Source organism: Mytilus californianus, unplaced genomic scaffold, assembly GCF_021869535.1.
Source record: "Mytilus californianus isolate M0D057914Y unplaced genomic scaffold, xbMytCali1.0.p SCAF_10, whole genome shotgun sequence".
NCBI lineage: Eukaryota > Metazoa > Mollusca > Bivalvia > Mytilida > Mytilidae > Mytilus > Mytilus californianus.
Genome location: NW_026262582.1, coordinates 9,582,845 through 9,603,135, shown reverse-complemented (window position 1 = coordinate 9,603,135; position 20,291 = coordinate 9,582,845). Strand labels below are relative to the sequence as shown.

The window sequence follows — 20,291 nt, the reverse complement described above, 5'->3', positions numbered from 1 at the left end:
CGTGAGTATTGTGTCCATTTTTGCCCCAACTGTTCAGGGTTGGACCTCTGCGCTCTGCGAAGCAATTTATTTGTATGCAGAATTTGTGAAAACCACGAAATCCTGTATCCATGAAAATATCTTTTTTTTTCATTCCACAATTATTGGTACCCACAAAAGTAAATGAATCCACAATATGTTTACTCTTACCTCCTGAGCAGAACAGCCTCTTATTCCAATATTGTATGTTCCCTATATCACTGCATCCACATAAACTGGACTTTTATGAGTATAAAAAAAAAGGATGTGGTATGATTTCTGATGAGACAACTCTCCACCAGAAACCAAATGACAAAGAAGTTAGCAACTATATCTGTATATGTCACTGTAAGACTTTCAACAATGAGCAATACCCGTACTGCATATCAAATTTAAATGTAAAACAATTCAAAATAAGAAATCTATTGGCCTTATTGATGTACAAAACATCAAATGATAAACAAGTATGATATACACCTACAAATGACAGCCACCGAATTACAGGCACCTGGCAGGGTTAAACATGTTTACGTGTGCCCAATAAAATTAGTTGAAAAGGGCTAGACTCATTACATGAATACAAAGCACAAAAAACTACTAAAAGCGCTGAAGAGCTCAGTACAGATCTGAGAGTACTCACAGTTACTATGACTGAAAAATAGTTGAGGAAAGGTTGAATGTAGCTGAAGTCTGATGTACTTAAGTTATTGATATTCATATTGACCCTTTTATCAATAACAACTACTTGAGAAAGTTTAATGCAACTTGCATGATAAAGTTTTAGAATCAAAGAATCAAATTTTCTCCCCATAAAACAGATTTGTGTAAAAAAAAAAAACAGTCATGAAAATGTTATTTTCAATTTTCATAGTAGATGTTCTAATTACCCACAAATAAATAGTTTTATTTTATCTTTTATTTTCAGAGAAAACAATAAAATAAAAATCTGGAATAATGGTAAAGGTATTCCTGTTGTTGAACACAAGACAGAAAAGATGTTCGTACCTACAATGATCTTTGGTCATCTTCTTACCTCCAGTAACTATGACGACACAGAGAAAAAGGTTACAGGTAAGTTTTAGTCCATGTGAAGGGGTCAAGTCTGGTTTTATTGGGTGAATGACTCTAAAATGAAATGACCGATGATGATAGTATCCTTCAGATTTACAACTTTGTCATATATTGTATGTTTTAAACATAAAGACATCATAGTTTTATAATACATTAATTATTGTATGTTGTGCTAACTTAATCTTTAGGCCACAAAATATATACATCTGTGTCCTGTATCAGTCATTAAAGAAAGAGGTTGATAAGATTTTTGTTGTTTTATTTGGGAGGGGGATATTGCCAGCATTAAGAATATGTATTATCTCTGAAGTCTGATCCCGATTTACACAACACATCTGGTAATTCATGCATGCATGATGGTACATTTGTAATTTCAAATGTTCTGACCTTTTTCACTAATCAATCTTATTACATATTTGACTGAATAATCCAGTGGAAATAAGATTTATAGTCTACTCATATGACAAAAAAAACCACTATTTTTGAATAATTATTACACCCCTGCTCCAAAAAGAGAGGGGAGTACTGGTTTTCTATCTCTGTTTTTCCCTCAGTATGTCTTTCTGTCTTTAATATGCTTATTGATGCTGTAAATGGTAACATTTTGATGTTATCTTTATAGACTTTCAGTACCATAATAAAACTTACAATATATCTTTTTTTTGATAGGTGGTCGTAATGGGTATGGTGCTAAGCTGTGTAATATCTTTAGTACAAAGTTCATTGTAGAAACATCATCAAAGGACTACCACAAAGCATTTAAACAGGTAGGCCTTTTGCTGATTGGACGTTTTCTAATTTATTCAGTTTCCAATACACTGCACAGTTTTAATGAAAGGATGAAGTATTGTAACTAACTTAGAATTGCCTATAAACCAAACACATCAGAAATAGGTGTTGAGGACTTGCATTAAAAATACATTCTGAAATCCTGGAATTAGAGTTTTCATAGAAAATGAAAGACTGATATTAAAAATTATCCTTCTATTTAAAATCAATTTTCTTCTCTTTTTCTCCCAATTTTTAGACGTGGATAGACAACATGGGGAAAACAAAAGAACCTACTATTACAGATTCTAAAAATGAAGATTTTACAAGTGTTACTTTTTACCCTGACCTGAAAAAATTCAAGATGACATCGTTGGATAAAGATACAGTGGATTTATTTACAAGAAGAGCATATGATATTGCAGCAGCTTCAAAAGGAGTGAAAGTGTTCCTAAATGGCAAAAAGTTACCTGTAAGTATCCCCTCAGGAGTTGGAAAAAAAGTTCTCTCAGTAGCAGTAATTCAATGAGAGTGTATTTCATACTGCTTATCTGCTAAGGAGGCAGCATTTAGGGGTAAGAGCAAAGATCAGTTGACCAAGAGTCAGAATAATGTGTCAGAGAAGGGTGACTTGTCTTCTTGCAGACTGAAACATTGTAAACTAGCACTTTAAAAATCTGGCTCAGCTTGTCAGTCTAGTCAAAAAAAATTTGTATTTAAATCAATATTTCTCTGGTGCAACAGCTTGAATCTAGTGAATTTAACTTATATACATTATCGAAGTTACTGTTTATATTTTATAAAATATATTTTTTTTCTAAATATGAATTTAAAATCAATATTTTTCTTGTGCAACAAATTGATTCTGGTGATTTTAGCTTATTATACAGTCTTCACGCTTAACCACAAGCCCAGCAGCCCAGGCTTGTAAAATTGCTTTTGGGCCTGTAAAAGTCATCTCGACAGGCCAACAGAATCTTAACTAAAAATGTTCCAAAAATTTTGCTACAGGGCCTGTAGATATAAAAGTTTATCGTGAAGACTGCTTATATACATTATCGAAGTTCCAGTTTATACAGTATTTATCAAATATATATTATTTTCTAAGTATGTATTTAAAATCAATATTTCTCTTGTGCAACAACTTTATTCTGGTGATTTTAGCTTATATACTTTATCGAAGTTCGACTTGAGCAATTGTGTTTCATCACTGACATGTTTTTATATACTGTAAATTCAGAAATTATTGCGTGCATTTATTATTGCGATTTTGTCATTTTAGACTAAAATGCGATTCTAATTTTTGCGATATTGAGAACAATCCTGTTTAATTCATATCAAAATATTTCAAAATGCGAGTTTAAATTATTGCGATTATAACCCTGTCACATTTTTCGCAATAATAAAAACATCGCAATAATTTCTGAATTTACAGGACTGTGGATTCCTATATTTTCGTGGGTGTTAATTTGTGGTTTTGGCAAAGTTTGCATACAAGCTTATAGAAAATTTATACTTGATTAAGCATTTAAAATTCAGGTTCCTCTATACCCAAGAAATCCATAAAAATTGGTACCATTGATTAATAAAGAATTCACATTCACAGCTGAAATAGCTACAAACAAATGTCTTATTGTAGGTTAAGAACTTCTAGCTACAAACAAATGTCTTATTGTAGGTTAAGAACTTCTAGCTACAAACAAATGTCTTATTCATTGTAGGTTAAGAACTTCTAGCTACAAACAAATGTCTTATTGTAGGTTAAAAACTTCTAGCTACAAACAAATGTCTTATTCATTGTAGGTTAAGAACTTCTAGCTACAAACAAATGTCTTATTCATTGTAGGTTAAGAACTTCAAGGACTATGTGGACTTGTATACCAAGGACAAAGTGGATGATAATAATATGCCGCTTAAAATATGCCACGAAATTCCTAATGATAGATGGGAGATAGCAGTTACACTGAGTGAAAAAGGCTTTCAGCAAGTGAGCTTTGTCAACAGTATTGCCACAACAAAGGTATGTGTCTGGTTCAAAACCTTCTTAATTATTTACAGTTGAGAAATGTGGGCGTTGAAACATATGGCATTGCAATGAACTCCTGGGTTATATAAACAAATTATAAGTACAAGAATGTGCAAAAAAACAAAGTAATTATTTTATCATTTTAAACAGAGAATCTTGGTATATATTCAATGATTTTACATTTTTCTCTCCTCTCTCTCTCTCTATAGTGTACATATAGATTCCACCATTGCCATAAGTGTATTACGATATTTCTCCACTTGAGACCGTTCAATTTCAATATTTAAAGTGTGAGGCTTGCCGAGTTCTTTAAATATTAAAATTTAACTATTGAGAGTGGAGAAATATCGTAATACACGAGTTATAGTGGTGGAATCTGTTTCTCTTATGATTTGTATCCTTCCTTTTCAAAGATTTGTGTTCTTTATATGTGACGTCATCAGGCATGGTTGCCTTTTTTCATGACGTCACAATCGGGAATTTAGAAGAAACCAAGAAAATTTAATGTCATAATTAAATTTCGACCAATCATTTGCCAAGAACAGATATTTCACTTTTGAGGAGAACAATTTTTTCACAATCGGTTGGGAAATGTGAAAATTAGAGAAAAATTTATCTATACAGGGTCTTGTTTAATTATGCTGTAAATCTGAATTACTTACCTTTTTCCCAATTTCTCCTTTAATGTTTCTTTTATCTAACTGTAAAAATATATCTGGTAGGGAATATTTCAACTTTCTTTTCCTACACAAAATCAGTTCTAAAAACACAACTAGTTTTATTGCCAGGGAAGCCATGGTCAGTGTCAATTCCTGTGAGCTTCTGTCACAGACATGGTTAAACAATGAGTCTTATTCCTTATGGATTAGGCACTTTCCACATGAAAGCCATAGGTTGATCAATTTATATAGCACGAAATCTCCCATTGATATAACAATCATTTCAGATTCCAATTATCAGGGATAAAGCAAACCTCAAGCATGCAAAATCACACATTGTTTTCTTGTAACTACACACATTTTGTCAATAGGTTTAAAGATTCGTTTTTAGTAAGTGTAAATACTTCTAATCTCTTGCAAGTAGGTCCATGACATAGTTGACACCGGAATAGGTTCTATATATTTAGATATCTAATATGAATTGAACATGTCAGTACTATTATTTTTCTAGGGAGGAAGGCACGTTGATTATGTAGCAGACCATGTGGTTACTAAGCTGATAGAAATTGTAAAGAAAAAGAACAAAGGTGGTGTCGCCATTAAACCTTTCCAGGTATGTGAGAATAGGAGATGATAAATGTATTAGAGCACACGGTTAAGTTTACAGTTCAAAACCAAATGCAATTTACGTGTTTACTTTTACACATTACAACATCTGAGGGTGTTGCTTTTTACTCTTCTTCTAGCGCGTAATAGGCAAAATATCTATATCTACTCAAATCTGTATGTCCCACCTACAATGGTAGGACAGGATTTATGTTTAGAGTCTGCCATATGTTTGTCCTGTATCAGGTTAAAGTTTTGGTTTAAGGTAATTTACAAGGAAGTTGTGGTCACATCAACTTGAAACTTTGTACATATGTTCATTATAGAATTTTTTAGATTATATGTATGCCAAATTAGGGTTTTGACCCAGAGTTTGCTTATCATGTTTAAAGTTTTGTTTTAAGACAGGTAAAATGTTTGCTTTAATGAAGTTGTGGTCACATCAATTTTAAACTTATTACCTATGTTCGTTATGATGTGATCTTTTTAGAATATTATACCAAATTCAAGTTTTTAAACAGATTTCGTGTTAGCGGGCATTTTGTCTATTTCTTGATTTGTGTAAATATTGAAAACATTCTTTTTTTATCAATGATTAACACATTAGTACTAATGACAAAACATTTATATGTCCACTCCAAATGTTGAAAAGCAAAACCGAATTGATCTGACAGCTGATGAAGTAAAATATGTGAGTTATGTAAAACTGTCTTGTGTTCTCATGTTTTAATTCAGTCACTATTTTATTAGACCCAAAAAATAAGACATGTAAGCTTTATAAAAAGCAATTCTAAATTTAATTTTGACTGACACAAATAATATAACCCAGTTTGAAAAATTTCAGTTTTCATTGTTACTTCATTTTGTATTTTGTAGTAATTTTGGCAAATGCAAAAATGTCTTTGAAAGTATATAGCCATCTTGTTTTTTCTTTATTTTTGAATATATTTGAACTTGTATGAATACCCAAACAGGATGTTTTTTGTCTTTCAGGTTAAAAATCACTTGTGGATATTTGTAAACTGTTTAATAGAAAATCCAACGTTTGACTCACAAACAAAGGAAAATATGACATTGCAAGCCAAAAGTTTTGGATCAAAGTGCTTATTAAATGAAAAATTCATCACACAGGTATGAAAGTGCATGTATATACTTCAAGTACAACTTCACCTAATATTAATTCAAAAGGTGATACATGTATGTAAAGCATACAAATAAGTCTCGAACCTTTAACTAATAAAACAAATTTGGAATTTTGGATCAAAGTGCTTATTCAATGAGAAATTTGTTACACAGTTATGAAAGTACAAATATATACAAGTACAAATTAAATCCACCTAAAATTAATTCAAAAGGTGATTCATGGGTGGAAATAAAATTGAGAATGGAAATGGGGAATGTGTCAAAGAGACAACAACCCGACCAAAGAGCAGAAAAACTAATAATTCACATTTGAAATCCATTTGTAATTAGGGCTATTCCAGAAAACAATGTATGGGGGGGTTGGAAGGCAGTTTGTTTCAGCACCCGCCACCCAGACAATTGTAATTGAGAATCATAGTGCATTACAGTGTGAAAAGTTGCTCTGATACCCATCACCCATGTATTATTAATATTAAGTGCCTTCCAACCCCCCCCATACATTTTTTTTGGAATAGCCCTTAGTAGAAATAGAAAATGGTTTTTCGTTAAACTGAACTTCTTGTCCTACAGGTCAGTACTACTAAAACAACCAGGGGTAGAGGGTTAATTGTCTGTTATGGAAAAAAGAGCACAGACTGTAACAAGTTAAAAAAAAAACCACCTGAGTCTGCCACTGCTTATTTCCCCCTTTTCCCGCCTACACACAAAACTATAGTTAAGAAAGGTTTGTTGATTGTATAAGAACAAATTAGTAGAGAGGATTTTCTCCATCTTGAAAGAATTTTCAGTAGTGTGTGTTCGTTGCACACAAAATTTCATTTTTAGTTGAGAATTGTGATCACTGTGAGCTCATGTACAGTAATACTCTCTATACTTTATAGGTTATCACTGTGAGCTCATGTACAGTAATACTATCTATACTTTATAGGTTATCACTGTGAGCTCATGTACAGTAATACTCTCTATACTTTATAGGTTATCACTGTGAGCTCATGTACAGTAATACTATCTATACTTTATAGGTTATCACTGTGAGCTCATGTACAGTAATACTCTCTATACTTTATAGGTTATCACTGTGAGCTCATGTACAGTAATACTATCTATACTTTATAGGTTATCACTGTGAGCTCATGTACAGTAATACTCTCTATACTTTATAGGTTATCACTGTGAGCTCATGTACAGTAATACTATCTATACTTTATAGGTTATCACTGTGAGCTCATGTACAGTAATACTCTCTATACTTTATAGGTTATCACTGTGAGCTCATGTACAGTAATACTATTTATACTTTATAGGTTATCACTGTGAGCTCATGTACAGTAATACTCTATATTTTATAGGTTAGCAAGTGTGGTATTGTTGAAAGTATTCTAAGCTGGATGAAGTTCAAAGCTCAATCTCAATTAAACAAGAAATGCCACAGTTCAAAACATTCAAAATTAAAAGGCATCCCAAAACTGGATGATGCTAATGATGCAGGAACAAAAAATTCAAAAGACTGTACTCTTATTCTGACTGAAGGAGATTCAGCCAAGACCTTAGCTGTGGCTGGTCTTGGTGTAGTGGGGCGTGACAAGTATGGCGTATTTCCATTGAGGGGTAAACTGCTCAATGTCAGGGAAGCTACTCACAAACAGGTATGATATCTTATTGTCTTGTATTTAATGCCACTAAAGTACTTCTAATATTCTTATTAATAATCACTGGGATATAGCCTTTTTTGCTGAGGCAGTGTAAGGCAAACACCAATCTATCAATCTTATTATGAAACCGCTTGTTAGTCTCGTCAAAGTGTGCTTCCCTTGAGTGCAGGAAGTCTGGTTCGATCTCTCCCAGGTCAAATGAAAGACTTGATAGTTGGTATTTGCTGCTTCTCTGCTAAGTATTATAATATTTAGGAGTAAGAGCAAAGACTGGACTGCTTGAAGACAGAATAATATGTCTTGTGACATGTCTTCCATCAGACTGTAACCTTGTCAAAGTTCCAATTAAAAATCCAGCTCATGATAATATGTTCTTGCCCTGAATATGCATTTAATTTGCCAATGGAAGTTAAGCAGCCGTCCATCATCATCTATATTTCAAAGAGTCACTTAAAATCAAACTGCATGCATGATATCAAAGTCATCTTTTAAGTAGCATTTCATTGTATTTAAATAAAATAAATTTGAGTTACTAGAGATAGTATTGAATAAAATTTTCTAGATTCAGGGCAAAATTAGTCAGGTCATATATACAGTTTTTTAAATAATATATATTCATAGATTATGGACAATGCTGAGATCAACAATGTAATCAAGATCATGGGACTTCAGTTCAAAGAGAAATATGATAGTCCTGACAAGTTAAAGACACTTAGATACGGCAAGATCATGATTATGACAGATCAGGATCAGGATGGATCCCATATAAAAGGCCTTTTAATTAACTTTGTACACCATTTCTGGCCAAATCTCTTGAAGAATAATGTTGTGGAGGAGTTTATTACTCCAATTGTCAAGGTATGATTGTACTAGTTATTATTTTAAGTAAAAGTCTGAAGGTCGTCTGCACATGACCTGGTTAAAAAAAAATCAGATCTGACATTTTTATGCCTTTGCTACAATAGTAGGTGGACATTGTGCTTTCTGTCTGTTTGTCCCTCATTAGATTAAAGGTTTGGTGAAAGGTAGTTTGATTGAAAGTTGGATACTGACCACCTTCATGTATTTCGTCTTAAGATTAAAGAATCTGGTGTAGCTAATTATATTCTGATACGATGTGGTATGATTACCAATCTACTAAAGACTCGGAAGTATGAGAAAGAGAATATTTAAACATCTGCATGTCTTCGGGTTCATTTCAGCAACACTTGTCTTGTAAAATAGCTTATCTTACTAGATGCAATGATATTATCTATGACCTTGATGCAATGATATTATCTATGACCTTGATGCAATGATATTATCTATGACCTTGATGCAATGATATTATCTATGACCTTGATGCAATGATATTATCTATGACCTTGATGCAATGGTATTATCTATGACCTTGATGCAATGGTATTATCTATGACCTTGATGCAATGATATTATCTATGACCTTGATGCAATGATATTATCTATGACCTTGATGCAATGGTATTATCTATGACCTTGATGCAATGATATTATCTATGACAATAACATTATTGGTACTAGATTTATTGCACAAGATGTGCATTTAAAAAAACAATGTCTCTCTTCAGGGATGCTAGTGGCCAAAATATTTGAAATACAAATGTTGAAGAGCCAATGAAACCAAACAGGACTAAAACTAATAACTGTTTTGTATATATTGTAGGTGACAAAAGGGAAAGAGGAGAGATCTTTCTACAGTTTACCAGAGTTTGAGGAATGGAAAAGAGATACAGATAATTGGCACACGTACAAAGTCAAATACTACAAAGGTTTTTAACCTCTTAAATCTTATTAATTAATGGTTCATTTTTTATTCATTATAATGAGTGTTTTTCAGATTCATGGTTTATAAGCTAGGGGTGGGTGTCAATTTCTTTTTTGTAAAGTGAAAATGTAAGTGATATTCTGAAATTACCTCTATGTGGATATCCATTTTATTCAAAGTCCCTTGTCTGGGTACTTTGTATGTTTTTAATGGAACAGTCCTTACATCTATTTTCAAACTAGTATCTTATTACTTCTAGGTTTGGGAACCAGCACAGCTAAAGAAGCAAAAGAATATTTCTCTGATATGGACAAACATAAGATTCCATTTAAATACCAGGGTACAGAAGATGATGCCTCTATCACATTGGTAAGCTAAACATGGTAGTTAACCCTTGTCAATGTACAAGTTATGTCCCCTGTTTATTTGAGCATTGATTTTCACAAAGACCAATTGAAATAGTTTGAAAATACCTTATAGCCTTATATTTTACCCCCAACTTTATTGCCAATCATGAAAATTAAAATTTCTGGTAAGTTTCTGACCTTCCAAAACCAAGTTTTGTTTTTGTTTGTAACAAATTCTAGTAATAGACATGATTTAATACACAACAAGATGATCATTAACATAAGAATACACATGTAGAATGACCAACCTACAATTATTGATTCATGTAGTCAATATTGGCACAAATGCATGTATGGTGCTTTACATTAAAGCCAATGCATGTATTCATGCATCTTTTTAGCTATGCTTTGGTAAACTCATAAAACCAATAATCAGATAATATTTTGTGAGCAAATTCATGACGTGTACTTTTATTTCATTAAATCTTCTTTCGGTATTATTTCATCACAAAATTTTGCGTAATGTGTGTCTAAAAGTAGGGAAACTCCTGTTTTGCTAGTTCTTCAAATTGTCCTATGATTTTGTGCATGCCTTTAAGAAATTGTTCATTTTGAATAAAGAAAAGATTTAGTACTTCTAAATACTGTTCAGTTTGAACCAAACAGATTACCAAAGAATGTGAGGCAAAAGTTGTTTCATTTTATATAAAATCTGACTTAGAATAAAACATTTATAATGGAAGATCTAGATGGTTAAATATGGGATTGCAATTATAAATTTATCCTTAAACTTATCAATTTTAATCTTCCTGTCTCTTCAAAAGACTTAAACAATTACTAGAACAATTTTATTAATGTTACATTGTGAATTTGAAAAATTCAGGTAAGGCCAAATAAAAATATATGTGTAGTTCCAGTTACATCCTCAAAAAAGATGAAATTGGTAGGTCGTCATTAAAAAAAAAATTTTTTGGATTGTAAAATCTGGAAAAAAGTTGTGTGTTCACCGAGTCCGCTTCCGATATTATACACGCCCCTACGAGAAGTTCGCTATTTTCTATATATTTGATTGTAATATAAACAGACATGATACGTATGAAGTTAATTTTGTTGCATTCTGTTAAGAATTTGTTGCATTTTAGCTGTAGTGGATACTTCTAATGGAAATTCTGATTACAGAAGTCTGTGAATTTAATTATTGAAAATCACATCCCACAAAATGGGATCTTTCAAAATTGATTTTACAGAATTGAAAAAAAATTTCTATGGGGGGGTTGTGTTTAAACTAGGATTGGTTTGGGTAACTGGAATCACACATATATTTTTATTTTACCTAATACACAATATCACCAGCAGCACAGACAGAAGGGATTCCACTATAATGATAATTAAAATTTTGGAAAATTAAAACGAAATGCAGACAGACACTCAGTCTTGTAACAGTTTTAATAGTATGACAACATGTTTCTTTGTAATTCTAATATAACAATCTTTGATTGCTATGTAAACATAGCCATGTTCTAATTCCAATAAAACATCTGGTGCATGTGTGTGATGTCACAATCAAAATTTCAGTTGTATTTTGAAAGACGCCTGAGCTGGAGATAAAAAAATTGTTTTGTACATATACTACATGTTTTTATTTACAGTACTCTATGCATCTGAATGTTTGGGTAGTTCTTCTTCAATACTATATATGATATGCACAAGTATTACTTAAGGAAAAAGATGTTACTAAATTCCTACAATAATTGCATATAGATTAAAAACTTACCATAATTAAAAATCCAATTGATGCTTGCTTTCTGATTATTCTGATGAACTGATTATAACTTTCCAGCTTATCAATGTAAATGGAATTGTTTCTATTTCAGGCTTTCAGTAGGAAGAAAATTGAAGAAAGAAAAGAATGGTTGACAAACTTTATGGTTGAAAGAAAACGAAGATTAGAAATGGGCCTACCAGAGGTAATACTTCAATGCAACCACATTTGAGGTATCATGGTTTTGTGTTTCCCTTTAAGTGCATAAAGTAGTGGGCTAAACTGCCTGCAAGACCAATTGAAATACTTTAAAATTGGTATTTGCTTTTTTCCACTAACTACACCACAGTAAGGGCTGTACCGAAAGTGATCCTGGTGAGAGGGACTGTTGGGTTAGTTGGAATTGATTAATTGTGGGTGGTTGCATTTCCCTTTGAATTTTGTAAGAATAAGATAAATGAAAATTTTATGTTATGGGGTGGTCGGGTCTTTAAAAAGTACCTCCCATGCTCCCAAGCAGACAGTTTTGAGTCCAGGTGGGTTTACAGTCTTCCTTTTGCCTACAACATGTCCTTCAGAGTTAGCATTTTGAAAAATTGACTGCCCCTTCCTATCTAGTACAAAGCAGTGAAATTTATTTGACATGAGTATATTGCTTTGACTGGGCACTGTGAATTACTGTTATACTGTTGAGTTAGAAATTTTTGTAAGGCTTTACCTTTTAAATATTTTCATTTCAGTTGTACTTGTAGTAGTACAGTTGTACTTTAACATACCTAGACTAACAGTTAAAATATTGTTCCATTTCAGTTGAATTTGTACACTCTCAAGAGAGATTATCTGTAAACATGTTTTTGTTTTAGTGGTACTTGTAAATTCTCAGTCAGATTATATGTAAATACATGTTAACACTTTAGTTGTACTTGATCATACGTCAGCCAGATAGCTGTAAATAAATGGTATTTTTTTCATTTCAGGTGTACTTATATGGTAAAGAAACCAAACATATCTCCTACAACGAGTTCATCAACAGAGAACTGGTCCTTTTCAGCAATATGGATAACGAACGTTCCATTCCTTCACTTGTAGATGGTCTGAAACCAGGTCAGAGAAAGGTCATCTTCACATGTCTTAAACGAAATCTTATCAAGGAATTGAAAGTTGCCCAGCTGGCAGGTTCAGTAGCTGAACAATCGTCCTACCATCACGGTGAAGTTAGTACTAATTGGAATATTTACGTAGTTTTTATGCCCCACCTAGGGACATTATGTTTTTCGGTCTGCGTCTGTTTGCCCGTACATCTGTCCCGCTTCAGGTTAAAGTTTTTGGTCAAAGTAGTTTTTGATGAAGTTGAAGTCCAATCAACTTGAAACTTAGTACACATGTTCCCTATGATATGATCTTTCTAATTTGAATGCTAAATTAGAGTTTTGACCCCAATTTCACGGTCCACTGAACATAGAAAATGATAGTGCGAGTGGGGCATCCGTGTACTATGGAATCATTCTTTGTTAATTTTTCTATTTTGTGGGAATACTCTTAAAACATGAGTTTTAAACAAAAATCTCAATCCTGTTTGAAAACAACTTTGAATCTTTATTACACAAAAGACCTTACTTGATACAATCAGAAACATGCTAAACATTGTGATGCATGAACAAATCTGTATACAAATGTTTGCAAATTGTATGTAGTTGGAAGGTAATATAGTTTACTTAAAAAGATATACAGGCTGTTTTAGAAAACATTGGGGAATGGGAGGCACTCAAATTAATAAGTTGTGAATGGTTGCATTATCTTCAAATTTTATATTATTGGTGGTTGGAGTCTAAAAAAAGTGCCTACAGCTATTACAATAGTTTGCCTAACCAATAAAAAACATATTTATTTTGACTATTTATTATTTCAGTAAAGGTAACAGTATTTTTAATCTTATATAAAGCTTCTGGATGAAATCCTCTCTCAACATTGAAAAATTTGCAATTAAACAAGTAGTGAACTTTATTTGAGTCTTCTTTATAACATTATAAGTCACAAATTCTTTCTGATCGATTAATATTAAAAAAACTACTGGCTTCAACAGGCAAGTGATGACTACCACAGTTTAATTTACATAAACTGTACGTTAAATCAGATGGAAGTATGGTAGAACAATTCTGTAAACCTACTTTTTAAAAAAAAAATTATATATAGATGTGCATGTATATATTTGCCTTGCACACACAGATATATAGATCTTTATAACTTGGTCAAAAGTTTCAGTTTTGATTACGAAATATTTGTTTTTAATTTTAGCAATCTCTCATGTCCACCATCATCAATTTGGCACAGACTTTTGTTGGCTCCAACAATTTGAATCTCTTGTTGCCCATTGGTCAGTTTGGTACCAGATTACATGGTGGAAAGGACGCAGCAAGTCCCCGTTACATTTTTACTGCATTAAGGTATTTAATATCTAATATACTGGATGGAAGATAGAATGATGATGTTATCTGTATATAAACTCATGTACAGAAAGTCCAGGTGATTAAAGGATATTTAAGTTCTTCAGTGGTTGTTTCAGACATAAATACTTCCCAGCTCCCAAATGGTTTTTGAAATATAAAAAAAAAAATTTAATTAAAATTTATCTATTGACTTCAAAAGGCCAAAAAATGTTATCCTTTTGTGTTGGAGATGTTGCCCATTTTTTTTTAGAATTACATGTCTATCTACTTTGATGCAACTCTGAAATTTTAGAGGAGCATGCTATACCATTAGTGTCAATGTAATCTGCTATTATTTGCAACATGACTAGAATGACAAACCAGATCTGGAGTGATTTAAAATGTTATTGTTATTACCTGTAATTAATTACAAATTTAAAATGTATTCAGATAATGTGTAATTGAGTATATTTTTAGTTACTTTTGGAGTTTTTGTTTGGAAACATTTCTTGTTTCTCTGATGCTAGCATGCATGTAAACTGTTTTTATGCCCCTGCCATAATGGAAGGGTTTTACCCTTGTATGTGCATCTCAAAATTGGTTTCCATTCTCTAATTTAACTTAGCCTCAACCAAATACTATGAAACTTATGCACAATGCTCAATACAACAAAACACAGATCAAGTGTGAATTTGGGTGGCGTCACTTTTACCACTCTAGAGTTATGCCCTTTAGAAATCAAATAAATGCTGAATTTTTTGTTTCTGTTCTCTAACTTTTTTTTTTTTTATTTGTTTTTCAATAGTCAGGATTTAATATACATGTACCCCTACACTACCACCTGACAAGGGTATCAAGGGGTTACATATAAAAAATAATTCAGTATACAATATATATCACTGACAAGTTGATTTTTATAATTATACATGTAGTATTTAAGGTTACATATAAATTTTATTTGATTATATTCTCTCGCTCTCTGACTTTCTCTCATACAATACAAATACTCTTCACTCATTTGTTTTGCTACAATATGTACATGATGTATCTTGACTAACATTTTAAAAACAAAATATTTTAAAGAAAAAAAAAAAACAAAAAAAAAATCAAGGCTAAATATTTGCTCATGATATGTAGATATTTTATTCTCTCACTTATATGAAACAATAATTAATTAAATATTACATGTAAAGGAGACCAAAATTTTTCACACACTTGGACTCTATTATTTTTCTTTGCAATATAATATTCAAGAAATTGGTATTTCTTTATTCTATTCTTTAACCCAACCATATTTGGTTTTGTTTCATTTAATTTACATTTGTATATATAGTTTTTTGTAATTATGACTAACAGATTCAGTAATAAACTTTCATGTTTGCAACCAAGAAACACATTCTCTTTGTTAAGAACAAAGTTTACAAAAAAAAGTTTTACTGCATTTGAAAAAGACTGCCACAATTGAAAAGTTATTGGGCATTCAAAAAAAAGGTGTTCAATAGTTTCTTCACCAAGTTTACAAAAAGTACACATCTTGGTGTCTTTTAATTTAATTTTGTATAAAAAGGTATTAGTTGCTATGATTCTATGCAAAAATTTGTATTGAAAAGTTCTTAAATAAACATCTCTACATGATTTTTTGGTTATCCTGAAATATTCTGACCATTCTGTTGTATCAATAATCAGCAGTTCTTCCCATTTCGAAAACTTGACTGTTGGTAGTTCAATAACTTTATTTACTAAATTTTTATATACAAATTTGGCTTTCACATTACCTATAATTCTCTTTAAAAAAATATCACCATTATCAGGCTTATCCAAATCTTGCTTTAAACAGTTCTCTTTAAGGTATTTTTTCATAGTCTGAGGGATTCTTGAAATCAGACCATGATATTTGATAAAATTGTTGATTTTTACTCTTTCTTGAAATTGCTCAAATTTATAAAAATTCGTATTTTCTTTATTAATTAGGTCACTTACTGACTGCACACCTCCTTGTTTCCATTGAATATAATATGGGAAATCATCCAAAGAAGAAAAGTTCAAAATATCTAATGATAAAATGTCACTGACAGAATTCTCAGTATTAGGTTTTGCGATAGAAAAGCATAGTAAAACATCCTTCCAGAAAGGATTTTTACATTTTTTAGAAATCTCAATCAGCTTTTCTTTCTGTAGATGTAAAACCCTTTCACCCCCATACTGTATAAGGTCTGCAAGTAGCAACTGCTGCCAGCCACCAACTGGGTTTGACATCAGTCTTTTTATCCAACTAATTTTTAAATAGATATTAAAGGAATGAAGATGTACCATATTAAGTCCACCTTGTGAAATATCACCAATAAGTGTGTTACGCTTAATTCTGTCTGGTTTTCCACTCCATATAAAATTATAAAATAATGAAGTGAGCTCTGTTAACCTGGATTGTGATAGGTTTGGCAATGCAGTCATTAAGTGTACCAATTTCGAAAGAGCAAGTGATTTAACTACTGTAATTTTCCCCAATAATGTTAGTTTACGATGTTGCCAGCTCTTCAGGATTGCAGAGACTTCTTTAATCTTCTTGGCAAAATTAATTTCTGTGATACAGTTTAAATCTAAAGAAAATTCAATCCCCAAAAGTTTAAAATTTGAATGTGACCAATGAAGTTTTAAGTCAGGACAAAGAATCATATCTGAATACTTTTTGTTTCCAACCCATAGTGCTTTTGTCTTTGAAGCATTTATTTTTAAACCTGAAATTTTATAAAAAGATTCAAAACATGAAAGTGTTTCCCTCAACGATATTTCCCTTCCATCTAACATAAGGAATGTGTCATCTGCATACTGGCTTAAAAGTGATTCATTATCATTTACAGTTATTCCCCTTATTTCAGGATTATCTTTTAATTTTAAAGATAGTAATTCAACACCAATTATAAATAAATAGGGTGAAAGAGGATCTCCTTGTCTGCAGCCTCTTTCCAATTGAAAAAACTTAGAAGTATGTCCATTATTTATAACACAACTTGATGCCCCTGAGTATAAAGTTTCAAACCATTTACAAACTGAAGGCCCAAAATTAAAACTTTTTAAAGAATTTTTTAAAAATAACCATTCTAAGGAATCAAAGGCCTTTTCAAAATCAACAAGTAATAAAAGATCCGTCTTATTATTTTCTTCAAGATAGTGCATTAAATCATATAAAAGGCGTGTGTTCTCACCCATAAATCTATCTTTGATGAAACCTTTTTGTGTATCACTTATGACAAATGGTAAAACTGGTTTAAGTCTATTAGCTATAACAGCAGAAGCTATTTTCATATCAGTATTCAAAAGACTAATAGGACGCCAGTTACTTATATACTGTCTGTCTTTCCCCTCCTTAGGAATGCATGTAATTACACTTTGATACTGAAAATCAGAAAATTTTCCAACCTCGTATCCAAAATGAAGAGACCGAAAGATGAAAGGACCAATATCTTTCCAAAAAAATTTATAAAAGTCTACTGTGTACCCATCAGAACCTGGACTTTTACCATTTGTCATAAATTTTAACGAATCAGCACACTCTTTAAAAGTTAAATTTCCCTCACAAAAATCTCTTTGTTCTTCTGTAAGCTTAATGTTATGATTAAAAAATGATGAATCATCACAATCTAATTTTTTGCTTGAGTATAAATTTCTATAAAAATTTTGTTGTTCCGTTAGAATTTTTGATTGCTCTGATATATGTTGACCTTTATCATCTATTAGTTCTGTTATTGTTTTCTTTATAAAATTTTTGTTTTCTAATTTACAAAAATAATTTGAACATTTTTCACCATTCTCATGCCAGTTAGAGCGGGATCTAAGCAGCAAACCTTCAACCTTCTTTTGTCGACAATTTTCTAGTTCAAGTTTTTTATCAAGTAAAGATTTTTGAACCTCCTCATTTGGAGAATGATTCATAATAGTTTCTAAATGTAAAATATTATTTTCAAGTTTGAGGGTGAAATTTTTTTCCTCCTTGGATTTATTTATGCTGTAATTTATGGACAAAGATCTAATCTTCATTTTCAATATTTCAAAAAATGTTTGATCATTACATGACAAATCAACAGAAAGAAGATCTTCCATATCACCTGACATTTCTGTTCTCTAACTTTAGTTTGCCGCATCCAAATGTTATGAATCTTGTACACAATGCTTATTACCACAAAACACAGATCCAGTTTGAAATTTGGTGGTGTCACTTTTACCATTCTAGAGTTATGCCCCTTTACAAATGTCGTTTCTGTTCTCTAACTTGAGTTTGCCTCTACCAAATTTTATGAAACTTATACAAAGTACAAATTTAGGTAGGGTCACTTTTACTGTTCTTGAGTTATGTCCCTTTATAATGTTATATGCAAGCGGGGTCATCATCTGTGTCCCATGGACATATTCCCCATTTATTTCATTTAGTATGCACTTGGTACTTTGATTGTAAGTAGTGATCATGTTCAGTCAGGTATATATCTCTATAGGGTTATTACAGAAAATAACTTGCATGTGTTATTACAGATACTTTTATGAATTGTCTACTCTTTAATCCTTAAATTTACTAAATCTGTAATAACATATGTTTGTTATTTGTAAAATAAATCATAAATATTTTTATTTTTAATGGGCTCTAGGGAATACTTGAAACTTTGCGCAGAAACTAAATGCATAGCCTTGATAACTATTAATTTAGATTAACACATTTTTCATTAACCATGGTAAATCAATGAGACAAGGCTTTTAAGTGATTAACTTAGCTGTAATAACAAGGCTTAGTTATTAAAGGCATGTAACTTATTAAATGAGACACTTGGGAATTACTGGGAAGCTTGCGCAGAACCTCATTACATGCTCTGATCATTACTTCTTACAATAATTTAAATCATTTGTAATTGAGCATGATCTATGTCTGAGCAAATGCTTTGAAGTGATGTAGAGAAGCTATAATAACACCCTTTAGTTATTACAGGCATATTTGTTCTGTAATAACATAGGTGTGATATGCATGATTGGCAAACTATGAACTGTAATATCCTTCTATAGTTAAGTATACATAAAGACAGTAGCAATATCAATAGAACCTGTATACATTTTAACAAAACTAATGATGTATATTGTCCCTTTGAAACATGTAACATACAAATGTTATCACAGTTCTTTGATTTTTTTGTCCACAATAACAAGCATATGTTATTTTTCTCTAATAACCCTATAGAGTTATATCCTTGACTGATGTTTTAGAAAATTAAAACATTTCATTAATTAATTTCTTTACATTTAAAAACTGATCGGAACTAGATCAAAGTGTTTTCATGTTTAGACAAGATTCAAAAAATTGTTTACTTGAATTTCAATTCAGAAATTTATTATTACAGCCAAATGACTCGTCTTATCTTCCATCCAAATGACGATGCTCTCTTAGAAAGCAATTTTGATGATAATCAGAAAATTGAACCAGTATGGTATTGTCCTGTTGTTCCCACAGTCCTGATTAATGGAGCAGAGGGAATTGGAACAGGATGGAGCACCAAGATACCAAATTACGACGTTCGTGAGGTTGTGGCCAACTGTAAGAGACTGCTGTACGATGAAGACCCAATACCAATGGTTTGTTTCATTTTCTGATTTGACTGCCAAAGAAATATCTTTGTATCACTATTGTCTGACTAAGTAAAACCTTATAACACTTTGTCATTATTAGATTTCACTACATGAAATGCATGTCATGAATGGTGTATTTTGTCCCAATAAAGCCATTTGGAATATTTTGCTGTAACATTTTCATTAATTTATTTGAGAAATCCATTATTTATGATATTTATCCCAATCACAGAAACTAAATATTGAGCAAGAGGAACCCCCTCAAACGGGGTGTGAACTCCAGTAGAGTAGGCTGTAACATTATTTGTAAGTAAGAGTTTAGTTAATTGCAAATGTTTAGCTTTAGGTTAGTTCATTCAAATCATGACCTTAATTGACATGGGGCAATCAGACCACCCTTTTTATAGGAATCCCAGTTTTTCTGCT

At 31.7% G+C, this 20,291-nt stretch overlaps 1 protein-coding gene across 3 annotated transcripts in view; it reads left to right on the top strand.

Moving 5' to 3' along the window:
* LOC127717569 (DNA topoisomerase 2-alpha-like) overlaps positions 1–20,291 on the top strand; it is a 53,291-nt gene that overhangs the window by 9,169 nt on the left and 23,831 nt on the right. For all 3 annotated transcript variants that reach the window (XM_052223259.1, XM_052223257.1, XM_052223258.1), the window contains exons 5-18: positions 944–1,089; positions 1,759–1,856; positions 2,117–2,329; positions 3,704–3,877; positions 5,054–5,155; positions 6,142–6,279; positions 7,641–7,937; positions 8,565–8,801; positions 9,625–9,730; positions 9,986–10,095; positions 11,948–12,040; positions 12,813–13,049; positions 14,131–14,279; positions 19,640–19,871. In XM_052223259.1, coding sequence (XP_052079219.1) covers positions 944–1,089; positions 1,759–1,856; positions 2,117–2,329; positions 3,704–3,877; positions 5,054–5,155; positions 6,142–6,279; positions 7,641–7,937; positions 8,565–8,801; positions 9,625–9,730; positions 9,986–10,095; positions 11,948–12,040; positions 12,813–13,049; positions 14,131–14,279; positions 19,640–19,871 — 2,332 coding nt within the window. The remainder of the gene's footprint in view (positions 1–943; positions 1,090–1,758; positions 1,857–2,116; positions 2,330–3,703; positions 3,878–5,053; positions 5,156–6,141; positions 6,280–7,640; positions 7,938–8,564; positions 8,802–9,624; positions 9,731–9,985; positions 10,096–11,947; positions 12,041–12,812; positions 13,050–14,130; positions 14,280–19,639; positions 19,872–20,291) is intronic.